The sequence below is a fragment of the Sabethes cyaneus genome, chromosome 2 (assembly GCF_943734655.1).
Source record: "Sabethes cyaneus chromosome 2, idSabCyanKW18_F2, whole genome shotgun sequence".
NCBI lineage: Eukaryota > Metazoa > Arthropoda > Insecta > Diptera > Culicidae > Sabethes > Sabethes cyaneus.
In genome coordinates, this window is record NC_071354.1 from 166,671,080 (window position 1) to 166,683,493 (window position 12,414).

Sequence of the window (12,414 nt, forward strand, 5' to 3'; positions counted from 1 at the left end):
GTCGTTGCCAATAATCCAGATAGATTTCTTCTTTTTTATGTTCTGGTACAGTAGGCTGTTAACCTAAGGTCCTTATCCCGCTGATGGGGCTACCATCTTAATGGAAAATTGACCTTACTCCTGAATCCATCTGAATATAAACTTACACATCTTTGATTTTAAAGAAAAGTTTTGGATTAGTTCCGATTAGATGAATGTCCAGTCCAACTTCAAGTACTCCCAAGCTCTTGAATGTTTGGTCTCCCAACGAATATCTTTGGCATTAAAATTCTGCTCGAACCGATTTGCCATTAATCTATACACCCGCGATAAATGTCCCTAGTATTGTTAATGGAATTTTACTTGCCTATCCTCTTGGTATTCTTGGGCTTCGTTTGACGGATTGATGTATTGCTTGGTCTTTCTATTAGAAAAGTTCCCATGCAGCATCTGTTACCAAATTTACATCAAAACTTGAATCAATAAGCACCGATTTCGCATTTTACACCACTGGAGTCATTTCCCGTATGCAAAGCATAATAGGTCTTTCCGATGTCCTCACGTGATTTCTTATCTTTCGGGTTCTTCTTAGGATGGATAGCTGACTTCTCCCGAAGTAACTAATTTCGTCGGAAGACCTTGTTCTAGCATTATCTGCCACAACTCATTTCGTTTGACTGAATCGCACGCCGCTTTAAAGTCCAAAAACAGTCTGCAAGTTGTACACCCGAACTTATCTTATAACTTACGTAAGGTAAACATCTGTTTCGTCGTGGAGCAACAAGCTCATGAAAACCAGCTTGGTACACACTAATGAAGGACTCCTCTAACGGTCTCAGTCTGCAGAACAGGAAACGGGAGAACGCCTCATAGGAAGAATTTAACAGTGTAATGCCTCGATTGTTTTTGCAATCGAGGCGATGTTCTGTTTTTTATTACGATAGACTTCGCAGCCAGCTGTTAGAGTACATGACAATTGCAGGGCTAGTGCTACGATCCTATGGACTCTAACAGCCTCTCCTAACCGAGATTCAATCATACGACTACTGGCTTGTTAGACCAGCTTCGTATCTCGAGGCCAAGTGTGAGATTGGACATCGCCCACAATTCTTATCCTGTTTCTGCTGATTTTCGTGTTTACCTCGCCATTCAACAGCAGCGTCTGAAAGTGCTCCTTTCACCTGGCTGCTAACACTGTTTTATCATTAAGCATTGCACATCACAGACATGCCAAAATTCCTCCACTTCACCGCTTTGTAGAAATTTCGTGTGTCGTTGCTGGTGTATTTCTTCTTTGCGCTGGAGAGCACGTACTCCTTGCACTCGCGTTTTTTAGAAGGTTGGTTCTTTTCCCTCAGCTCTAGCCTCTTTGTTCTGACGTGGAATCAAAGTGAGCTCACGACTCGTGGCCTGGTTCTTCTCATCTGCCACTCTATGGCTTGCCGACATGAAACGCTGTCTTCCACGCGTCGTACCTAACCGACTTATAGGGGGCTCCGTAGCCACAAGGTTATCGAGTCTGCTTTGACAAGCGAGTAGTCGTGGGTTCGAATCTTAGTAGAATCAAACCATTCGATGTCAAGTGACTTTAGCATGGGTTTATTCTCAGGCCCCTCCTATAGTTACCCTTCCTTCATGCTGAATTCTATATTTACCCTCTGAAGCCTCTTGACAGTGCAAATGTCCCTGCTATAGTTAAGTGTACTGGTCAGAGATACGAATGAGTCCTCGCCTGGGACGACTATAATATGGGATAGTACTAGTAGCTAGGAATAAGTGGGTAAAGTAGATCAAGCTTTAAAGGAAGGGTGGACCTCAATACACGCAAGCACGCATGAAATTTAATAAGTAGATTGCTCATTCAATAGCGATTATAGCAAAAAGAAATGCAGTGCGGGTCATACAGCAAACACCCGGGTGGTATTACAATAGATCAACTATAATGGTAGCAGTGATGAGTCCACACAAGGAAAACAACCCACTTATGACTGCGATTCGTTGATCAAGCTTTTTGGTATATTCCGTTACCACGCCATCTGCCGTCAACAATTGGATGTTCAAACGTTGCGTCATCTAAGTGCGAGCTTTCCCCGCGAGCTTTACACACAACGCGAAACACGCGAAATTTACACACAACGATTTCACATACAACGAGGTTGATCCGTTCCGTATTTCCATCTTATATGTTCATGGTAAATGAGAGTTTCGGTATATTACCTTCCCGAAATCGCAATACCTACATCTCGTTGATGGTTCTGCCATCTTAGGTATAGCTTATGGGATACAGCATTTCATTTTCAGTCACTCGCCTCGAGACAGACGCCGTTGTTTAGCTGTTCCTTACCAAATATAATGCAATCCAAATTGTATCATGAATTGGTTTAATTTTCTGATCTTTGGAAGAGAAGCAACTTAAGCAAAAGAGGGTAAAACTCACATATAAGCTAAGACGCTACGCAATTAGATATCAGCATTGCTTTTTCGTTTTGCTTTTTGAATTACTACATGCGTGTTTGTATTAACGCGTGCGATATCCTTCAACTGAAAATGGTAAACGTTGCTGCCCACAGGGCAGCCAACAAATTATCCCACATTTCTAGTAGCCATCATTGAATTGCAATTGTTTCGCCCCATTCAGAGGACCCTTCATCACCGCACTCGGCCGAATCTGGTGCCCCGACCACTTCATCTGTCATAACGCCAACTGCAAGCGTCCGCTCGCCGAGATCGGATTCGTCGAGGAGAAAGGAGACCTGTATTGCGAATACTGTTTCGAAGAGTTCCTGGCTCCGGTGTGCAGCAAGTGTAACAACAGAGTGAAGGTTTGCAACTTAACAAGACTCAACGCCGTGTGCCATTGATTTAATACTCTCATCCTTCCAGGGTGATTGCCTGAACGCAATCGGCAAGCAATTCCACCCGGAATGCTTCAAGTGCACCTACTGCGGTAAACTGTTCGGCAATAGCCCATTCTTCCTGGAGGAAGGCGATCCCTACTGCGAGAACGATTGGAATGAACTTTTCACCACCAAGTGCTTCGCCTGTGGATTCCCCGTCGAAGCCGGCGACAAATGGGTGGAAGCTTTGAACAACAACTATCACAGTCAGTGCTTCAACTGCACCGTAAGTTCATTTGTTACCGTTCGTTGTAACTAACCCAACGCGGAACTAAAACCATCAATTTCTATTCCAGAGCTGCAAAAAGAACCTCGAAGGACAAAGCTTTTTCGCGAAGGGTGGTCGCCCGTTCTGTAAAAATCACGCCCGTTAAAAACAGCACGCAGGGCTTTTGTTGGTGTAGAGGAAGAAAAAGAGTATAGAAAGAATCGTCTGTTTTAAGTTTTTTTTAACTGTTGCACATAACTTCTTCATATTTTAAAAACACTAAACAATCGTAGTTTTTTAACAGAGCCCGATAAGTGGAGAGTACTTATCAGTAACACGTTCGAAACCAAAAATTTATCAATCAAAAAATAAACAGAACACTCATACACAAGCAACATCCATACACATACCTTTGATACAACTGGAGGTCATCCCGAACAAACGAAAATCATTCATTCATCAGTTAAGAACAGCATTAAAAGCAAACATCATCATCCTAAACTAAACCGTTCGTTCGTAACGTATGCGAAAAAGGTGGGATGGGAGACAAAGCTCATCCACAGTTCTATAGAAACTCTTCAAGTTCAGGTTTTCGCATGAAAGCTTTATGTGTTTGTCTGCATTCACCGCGCAAGTGCCTCGGCGCTGCAAGCAGCTGAGAGACGATCCACAGCTTTAAGAAAGTAAACGAGTGAAACATTTCATCCCACATGGGATGAAATGTTTCACCGGTTAATAACGGCTATAGTTTTCTTCAGTCATTGGAAGAGAATTTTTTGCAGTTTGAGAACCTCTGTAAAGGCAACGAAAAATGTTCACATTTCATCATCCTAAAAGTTATGTGGAAATATGAATGTCATATTACTGTTATTTAGGTTAATGCGGTTGCCATTAGACCAGAGCAAAGGCAACACAAAAACAGATCCACTTCAGCACGGAAAGTTAGTAGAGTTAGATGAACCATTAAGAGAGGAAAAATATTTACATTTAGTCGATGAAATTTACTATGAAAAAAAAGTCTACTTCATTAGTCTCGTTTCTACTTCTTGGTAAAACCGATAAGAAGAAAGTTAAAAAATGAACTTATGTCCAAAAGTTTTGTGTGTGATAAATTGTAAAAAAATCGTTTTTATTTTATTTTTATTTAAACATATTACTGCAGTAGTAAAAGAAGAATAGTAATAGAAGATTTTATTATTTGACTGGAGAAAAATCGCAAAAACAAAGAGAGGAGCTATTCTAGGGACCGCATTGCTGACATCGTTGAGAGTAGGACGCTTTATTTTTACAATTCAGATTAATATCTTACGATAAAATTTGGAAGCAAAATCGTAAGAACAGCTGATGTATAATTGAACGCGCGGAAAGGCGAGTTACGATAATAAACTATTACGTTGTATGTACTTGGTTTTATTTCGCATCCCAAAGGTGATCCATGGTAGGGAATTTTTCCACTTAGTCGACTTTCCTATAAAGGGGTTTGATAGCCAGTTAATAAAAATTGATAGAATTTAAAGGATTGAGCTTCTGCATATATTTTCTATATGATTGCCTACCCATTGCTTACCCCACCACAGCAAACATGGACGGAAATTATATAGGCCGCAATATCCTTATGTGTGCATATACGAAACAGCTAATGATCACTTCATTTTGAATTTGTCTAAAATTGCGGCGCACGCAAACATAACAAACAGAAGGCGGGACACCGACCTTTCAAAATTACGTTTTGACCTAATAATTATTAAATAATAATCGGAGAACGGTAATTAATCTATCCACCACACAAAAACCGGCAAATAGGCCAAAACTCCGGACATCCGAATTCCACCATGATGACTTGTTTTACGTTAAATTTCATGGGAAAACCAGCAATTGTGCATAGTCAGAGCTGAGTCGTGAAGTTCAAATTACATTTGAAATTAAATTTGACTTGAATTTACTTCGTATTCGGGCTTAAACTTGGGCTTGGGGACTTGAAATTAGACGTAACCTTGAAATTGAAATTTAATTAGCTTTGAAATTGGACTACAAGTCGGATTTGAATTAAAATTTAATTAGACTAAAAGATAGACTTAAAATCGGACAAGAAATTAGGCATGATATTTTGCTTAAATGGGGATTTACATTAGACTTGAAATCGGATTGAATTTAACTATAATTTAAGCTTGATGACTGATTTCAACTTTCAAATTTGACTTTGGCGTATTAAATTGAACTTGAAATTGAACCTGAATTGGGTTTGAAAATGCACTTGAAATTGGACTTGAAATTAGGAGGTGGAATAGGAATTAAAGTAGACATTATATTAGATCTGAAATCGGTCTCAAAATGACCCAAATTTCCCAAATGGCCAAATTTCGGAGAAAGGGAGTTCCGTGCAGTAAACCCTATTGCAGGCACTTCTTTCAAGTACCACATCTACTACAGTGGCGGTAAGAAAGCAGAACATGGAGTCGGTTTCGTAGTGTTGGGAAAACAAAAGCAACGAGTTATCCGGTGGAGGCCCGTAGATGATCGTATATGCGTATTGAGGATTAAGGGCAAATTCTTCAACTATAGCCTAATCAACTTATACGCACCGACAAATGATAAATCCGATGATGCTAAAGACGAGTTTTACGACAAGCTTGAGAGGACATATGGAGAGTGTCCAAAACACGACGTGAAAATCATCATCGGAGATGCAAACGCGCAGATCGGAAGGGAGGAATTCTTCCGTCCAGTTATTGGAAGACATAGCCTGCATCTGTCGACCAATGATAACGGTCTGAGGCTCATAAATTTTGCCGCGGCCAGAGGGATGGCCATCTGTAGCACCTACTTTCTACGTTTGAATATTCGGAAACACACCTGGAGGCATCCAAATGGAGACTCTAGCTCTCAGATCAATCATGTCTTGATTGACGGTCGACACTTTTCGGATATTATCGATCTACGGTCTTTTCGTGGACCAAATATCGACTCTGACCACTATCGTCGCACTGAAAGGACGCTGCGTTTCAACATCCAGCGCTTAACGGCAGACGGCGTAGCAGTGGAGTACGCCAGGAAGCTTGACCAGCGAATCGCAGAACAGCAGGTAGAAGAAGAAGATATAAATGGGCTGTGGAGGAACATCCATGGTGCCATCCAAACAGCAGCGAAGACAGCAGTGGAAGACAGCGTAACAGCTGGTTTGATGCCGAATGCCAGAGAGTGACAGACGAAAAGAACCAGGGCAGGAGTCGCATGCTCACTGCGGCAACGCGTCAAGACAGAGAGAGATACAGAGAGACTAGAGCTGCGGAAAAAAGAATCCATCGTCTAAAGAAACGCGAGTACGAGGAGCACGTGCTCGCCGGTGCAGAGGAGCCATACCCCAGCAACGACACACGGAGTTTCTATAAAACGGTGAGATGCAGGAATTTTGCCATGCCTGTGATGTGCAATGATAGTGATGGCAACCTGCTTACCGACAAAACGGCGGTAGCAGCCAGGTGAAAAAAGCACTTTCAGACACTATTGAATGGAGAGGTAAATCCGGAGATCAGCAGGGACAGGATAGAAATTGTAAGCGATGGTCAAGCTGTGGAGCCACCAACACAGGAGGAGGTTAAGAAGGCAATCAGTGAGCTGAAAAATGGTAAGGCTGCTGGGAAGGACGGTATCCCGGCTGAACTTCTAAAAGCGGGGAGCGAGCGACTGTACGAAGCAATCCACCGGATCATTGTCAGGATCTGGGAGGAAGAACAAATGCCGGAGGAGTGGTTGGATGACCTCATTTGCCTAATTTTCAAAAAGGGACATCGAATGGAGTGTAAAAACTATCGAGGAATTACATTGCGCAATTCTGCTTACAAGGTGCTTTCCCGTATCCTGTTCTGCAGACTGAGACCGTTAGCGGAGTCCTTCGTCGGCGAGTACCAAGCTGGTTTTCGTGAGGGTCGCTCCACGACGGATCAGATGTTTACCCTGCGCCAGTTGCTAGACAAGTTCCGGGAGTACAACTTGCAGACACACCATCTGTTTGTGGACTTTAAAGCGGCGTACGATTCAGTTAAACGAAATGAGCTGTGGCAGATAATGCTAGAACATGGTTTTCCGACGAAACTAGTTACGCTGATTCGTGCGACGCTGGACGGTTCCAAATCATGCGTTAGAATAGCAGGTTAGACCTCAGCTGCTTTCGTGACGTTGGATGGACTGAAGCAAGGGGATGCACTCTCTAACCTGCTATACAACATTGCCTGGGAAGGTGCATTACGAAGGGCAAACGTGGAAAGGAATGGAACTATCATCACAAAATCTCACTTGCTTCTTTGTTTTACGGCTGTCGATATCATCGGAATCAACCGTAGAGCAGTGGAAGAGGCCTTCAGGCCCTTTAAAAGGGAAGCTGCGAGATTGGGACTTACCATTAATACCGCCAAAACGAAGTACATGGTTGCTGGTAGGGAACGTGGGAGCTCTAGTGGTGTTGGTGCCGAGGTGGAGTTAGATGGGGAACGATATGAAATAGTGGAGGAATTTATATACCTTGGTGCACTCGTGACATGTGACAACTATGTAAGCCGCGAATCGGGCTTTCTACGGATTACGTAGCCAGCTGAAGTCCCGTAGTTTGCAAATTCGCACAAAACTGGCGCTCTATAGAACACTAATCCTCCCGGTGGCCCTTTACGGACACGAATCATGGACGCTAAAGGAAGCTGATCGGCGAGTGCTTGGGGTTTTTGAGCGTAAAATTCTGCGATCTATACTTGGTGGCATAATGAAAAATTGAGTGTGGCGCAGACGCATGAATCACGAGCTGTACCAAGTATACAAATATGCTGATATAGTGAAGGTAGTGCAATGTGGCAGGCTGCGGTGGGCTGGACACGTGGCCAGAATGCCCGATGAAAGAGTAGCCAAAACTATTTTCAGTAGAGAACCAGGAAGAGGCCGTAGACTCCAAGGCAGACCCCGCACCCGGTGGGTGTGTGCTGTCGAAGACGAGGCACGTTCAGTTGGTGTTCGTGGGGATTGGAAAACGGCAGCCCAGGACCGACGGTACTGGAGGACCATAATTCGTTCGGCGCAGGATCGGTAACGGACCGTTCCCACTAAAGTAAAGTAAAGTAAAGTAAAGTAAAGTAAGTAATTGGCAAGTGATAGCGGACTAAAATTATACTTAAAATTGGATATGAAACCAGGCAGAAATACTTGAATTTGGACTTAAATTTAAATTTTACTTAAAATTCGTCAGGTAATTGAACTTCAAATTAAACCTCGGATTGGAGGTGAAGTTGGAATTAAATTAGACATGTAATTGGACTTAAAATGGGGCATTATACTAAATCCGAAATTGGACCTAAATTATATTTGAAATTGGAGGTGAAATGAGAGTTAAATGGGATGTATTTTATTGGGAATTTTCGGCTGTACAGTCAGTTAACTATCGAAAACGGATTTTTAATACTGCCTGATATTTCGACAAAAAAAGGTATATGGACTCAAAATGGGACATTAAATTACATATGAAATTCGACTTGAAATCGTAGCTAAAACAGATTTGAAGTTGGACTTTTAAATTTGATTTTAAATAGAACTTTTATTCAATTGAACCTCAATTGGAGGTTAAATGGGACATTAAATTAGACATGGACCTCAATAGCGCTTGAAAATGCAGTTGAAATTGAAATTCAAAATGGTAGGCACAATAGGAATTAACCCAGTAAACATGCATGCTAAAATGCACGCCAGGGGCGGCATTTATTACAGTACTTAGGCTCCTCTTGTTGAAATTAGATTTCACATGTTATATATAACATTCTCTTCTTAATAGTCTATTAGCAACACTGCAACAACAACAAAAAAGAGAAAATGTGCAAAGTATTGAAAAAAGAAATTTTAAAAATCTAGGAGTTACGGCTTGGTAATATCCTTAGCCTCTTATCCTGCAGCTACCATCCCTACCTCCTTGTGATACAGTCGGAATAAGGGCAATTTTGGGGGAGATCGGATTACCAACTCCGATGGAAACTAAGGTCGTATACCGACAGAGGGAGGAGACATCCTTGCGAACGCTTAGTGTAGTAACGAAGAATAACGAAGAATAAGACTGACAAGCCTCGAGTGTCTGTTCCTATGTTAGGGGCAGCTCCCGATGGCTTAACGATTCCACAACCAAGCACAGGTTAGGAGCGGCTCAAGACAGCGGGTGGCTAAATTAAGAAACGGTATGCCTCGGGACTAAAGTTAAAAAGACAGACTCATCACGAGACACGGTAACGTGGCCTTAGTAAGGCAAGCTTATCATACCAAACTACTACAATCGCCAGAGATGCTGGAGCGGATCATCAAGGGCCTCTTTCCGCGCCACGAGCCAAGGCTCTGGACTCAGGCCGCTGAGTTGTCCCACGGCCGACGTTCCAGTATCTCAGACCATAGCGTAGGATGGTCGGCCCCCCCAGCCGCCCATTCAAAGTAACGTGGGCGACGGCTGTTTAGAGGTCGGGGAGGAAGTGACGGTTACGAACGAGGAACTCATTGAGATCGCTAAATCCCTAAAGGTGAGCAAGGCACCGAGGCCAGACGGAATCCCGAATATGGTCATTAAAGCGGCTATTCTAGAAACTTCCTAATTATTCGGGGCAGTAATGAGTAGATGCCTGGAAGCTGGCCACTTCCCGGACAGATGGAAGCGACAGAACCTGGTCCTATTGCCGAAGCCGGGAAAGCCTCCGGGTGTCCCCTCGTCATATAGGCCGATCTGTTTGCTCGATACTGCCGGCAAGGTGTTGGAGAGGGTTATCCTTAACAGACTCGTACAGTACACTGAGGATACAAACGGTCTGTCAAGGAACCAATTCGGCTTCCGAAAAGGCAAATCTGCGGTGGATGCCATCTTGTCGGTCACTAAGACAGCCGAGGTGGCAATCCAGCGTAAGAGCACAGGTATCCGCTATTGCACAGTTATCACGCTCGACGTGAGAAATGCGTTTAACAGCGCTAGCTGGGACTCCATAGCCAACTTACTTCGGAACGTCTAAGTGCCGGTGTCGCTGTACAGGATTCTGGAAAATTAGAGGAGGGTCAGAAGTGCGTTCCAATCACCGCAGGGGTTTCGCAAGGTTCCATATTGGGCCCGGTGTAGTGGAACGTCATGTATGACGAGGTGTTGAAGTTAAAGTTCCCGGTAGGGTGGTGATTGTCGGCTTTGCGGACGACATCACCTTAGAAGTCTACGGTGAATCTATCAGAGAGGTTGAGTTGACGGCTGCCCACTCTATAAGCATTGTTGAAGATTGGATGCGATCCAGGAAACTGGACCTAGCGCATCATAAAACGGAGGTTATCGTGGTGAACAACCGCAAGTCGGTGCAGCAAGCAAATATCAGCATCGGGGACTGCACTATTTCGTCAACGCGGTCCTTAAAACTCCTGGGAGTCATGGTCGACGACAAGCTCAAGTTCGGGAGCCACGTCGACTATGCCTGCAAGAAGGCTTCCACAGCTATTTCGGCATTGTCTCGTATGATGTCTAATAGCTCTGCGGTATATAGCAGCAAGCGAAAGCTATTTGCCAACGTGCGGTCAGCGGCGTTAGGAACCAAAAGCTACCTAGGCAAGCTGGAAAGTGCCTATCGTCTCATGTGCTTGAGAGTGGTGAGTGCGCAAGTCGGCCCTAGAGGCAAAAATAATCGTTGGGGGACAGGTGATTGTCTCCAAACGAAGTGTGAAGTACCTGGGTGTCATGACAGACAACAGGCTGAACTTCACCAGCCATGTGGATTATGCTTGTGGTAAAGCGTCAACGGCGGTCACTGCGCTGTCTAAGTTGTAGTCTGCGCTGTAGTTCATGCCGAACGGCTACGGTCCTAGCAGCAGTAAGAGACGCCTGATGGCCAGCGTTGCCATGTCGGTGCTACGATACGGTGCACCGGCGTGGGCCCCGGCTTTGGAGAGTAAGCGCAATCAGGCATGTCTGAACAAGGTGTTCAGGCTGTTAGCATTGCGCGTTGCGTGCGGCTACCGTACCATATCGTTGGATGCGATTGGGGTTATTGCAGCCATGATTCCAATATGCATACTCCTAGGTGAGGATATCGAGTGCCATAGGCAGAGGAACGTCAGGGGCGCTAGGGACAGAGTTAGGCTGGACTCTATTAGGCGTTGGCAGGCGGAATGGGATCGCACCGACCATGGTAGGTGGACCCATAGGCTGATCCAGAACATATCGTCCTGGATCGGCAGAGGTCATGGTGAGGTAAACTTTTTCCTTACCCAGTTTCTGTCGGGTCATGGATGCTTCAAGAAGTATCTACATACACGCTGGCGGGTAGATTCACCCTTTTGCCCCGTTTGCACGGTAGCCGAGGAAACGGCGGAGCATGTGATTTTTAACTGCTCGCGGTTTACGTCCACTCGGCGGGTGATGCTTGCGGTCGTTGGGGAAGACACCAACGCCGACAACATTGTGCAGAGAATGTGCGCTGAGCAGCGCGCATGGGGTGCCGTCGATAGGGCGGCAACGGCGGTGATAACGGAGTTGCAACGGCTAGAACGGTTGCAACGACAGGGCCTGACATAGCTTGCTAGGGTCAGTAATGGGCTGATTGGGCAGCCCAGGCCCTATGTGAAGGGTAGTGGCGGTATGCAAGGGCAAGGGTGTTGTGTGAACCCACACACGCAACGGACAAGTCGGAGTGCTTCGGCACGTCCTCCCTCCTGAAGTAAAACCTAACGGTAGTTCCGGGAGGGGTTCAGGAATGGGCAGCAGGATAGTTTTTAGTTGGTAGGCGCATGTTGGCACCATGTGAATCCTATTCGGCACCGTGAAGGTGCTGTCTATGAAGATTTTCTCCCTGCATAAACAATACAAAAAAAAGAGTGGTGAGTGCGTACCGCACAGTTTCGCATGAAGCAATCTGCGTCTTAGCGGGTATGATGCCTATTGGTATCATCATCAGCGAGGACGTAGAGTGCTTCAACCAACGTGGAACTAGAGGCATACGGAGTACCATAAGATCGGCCTCCCGGTGGGTCAACAGACGCCATGGAGAAGTCAACTTCTACCTGACACATATTCTGTCAGGGCATGGTTGTTTTAGACAGTATCTGGACAAGTTTGGGCATGCGGAGTCCCCCGTATGAACTGCACTGCATTTCTTTTTGGTATAATCGCTATTGAGTGAGCGATATGCTTATTAAATTTTATGCGTGCTTATGTGTATTGGAGTTTACCCTACCTTCAAAGCTTGATCTACTTTACCCAGTGCTGCCAGCACTATCCCATATTATAGCCGTCCCTGGCGAGGACTCATTCGTACCTCTGACCAGTACACTAACTATAGGAGGGACATT

The 12,414-nt window shown here is 44.7% G+C and overlaps 1 protein-coding gene across 1 annotated transcript in view; it reads left to right on the forward strand.

Moving 5' to 3' along the window:
• Positions 1-4,477, forward strand: part of LOC128738194 (PDZ and LIM domain protein Zasp) — a 195,230-nt gene extending 190,753 nt beyond the window's left edge. Inside the window, exons 14-16 of the mRNA XM_053833137.1 lie at positions 2,618-2,801; positions 2,863-3,102; positions 3,173-4,477. Coding sequence (XP_053689112.1) covers positions 2,618-2,801; positions 2,863-3,102; positions 3,173-3,250 — 502 coding nt within the window. The 3' untranslated portion in view covers positions 3,251-4,477. The remainder of the gene's footprint in view (positions 1-2,617; positions 2,802-2,862; positions 3,103-3,172) is intronic.
• The last annotated feature ends 7,937 nt before the right edge of the window (positions 4,478-12,414 follow it).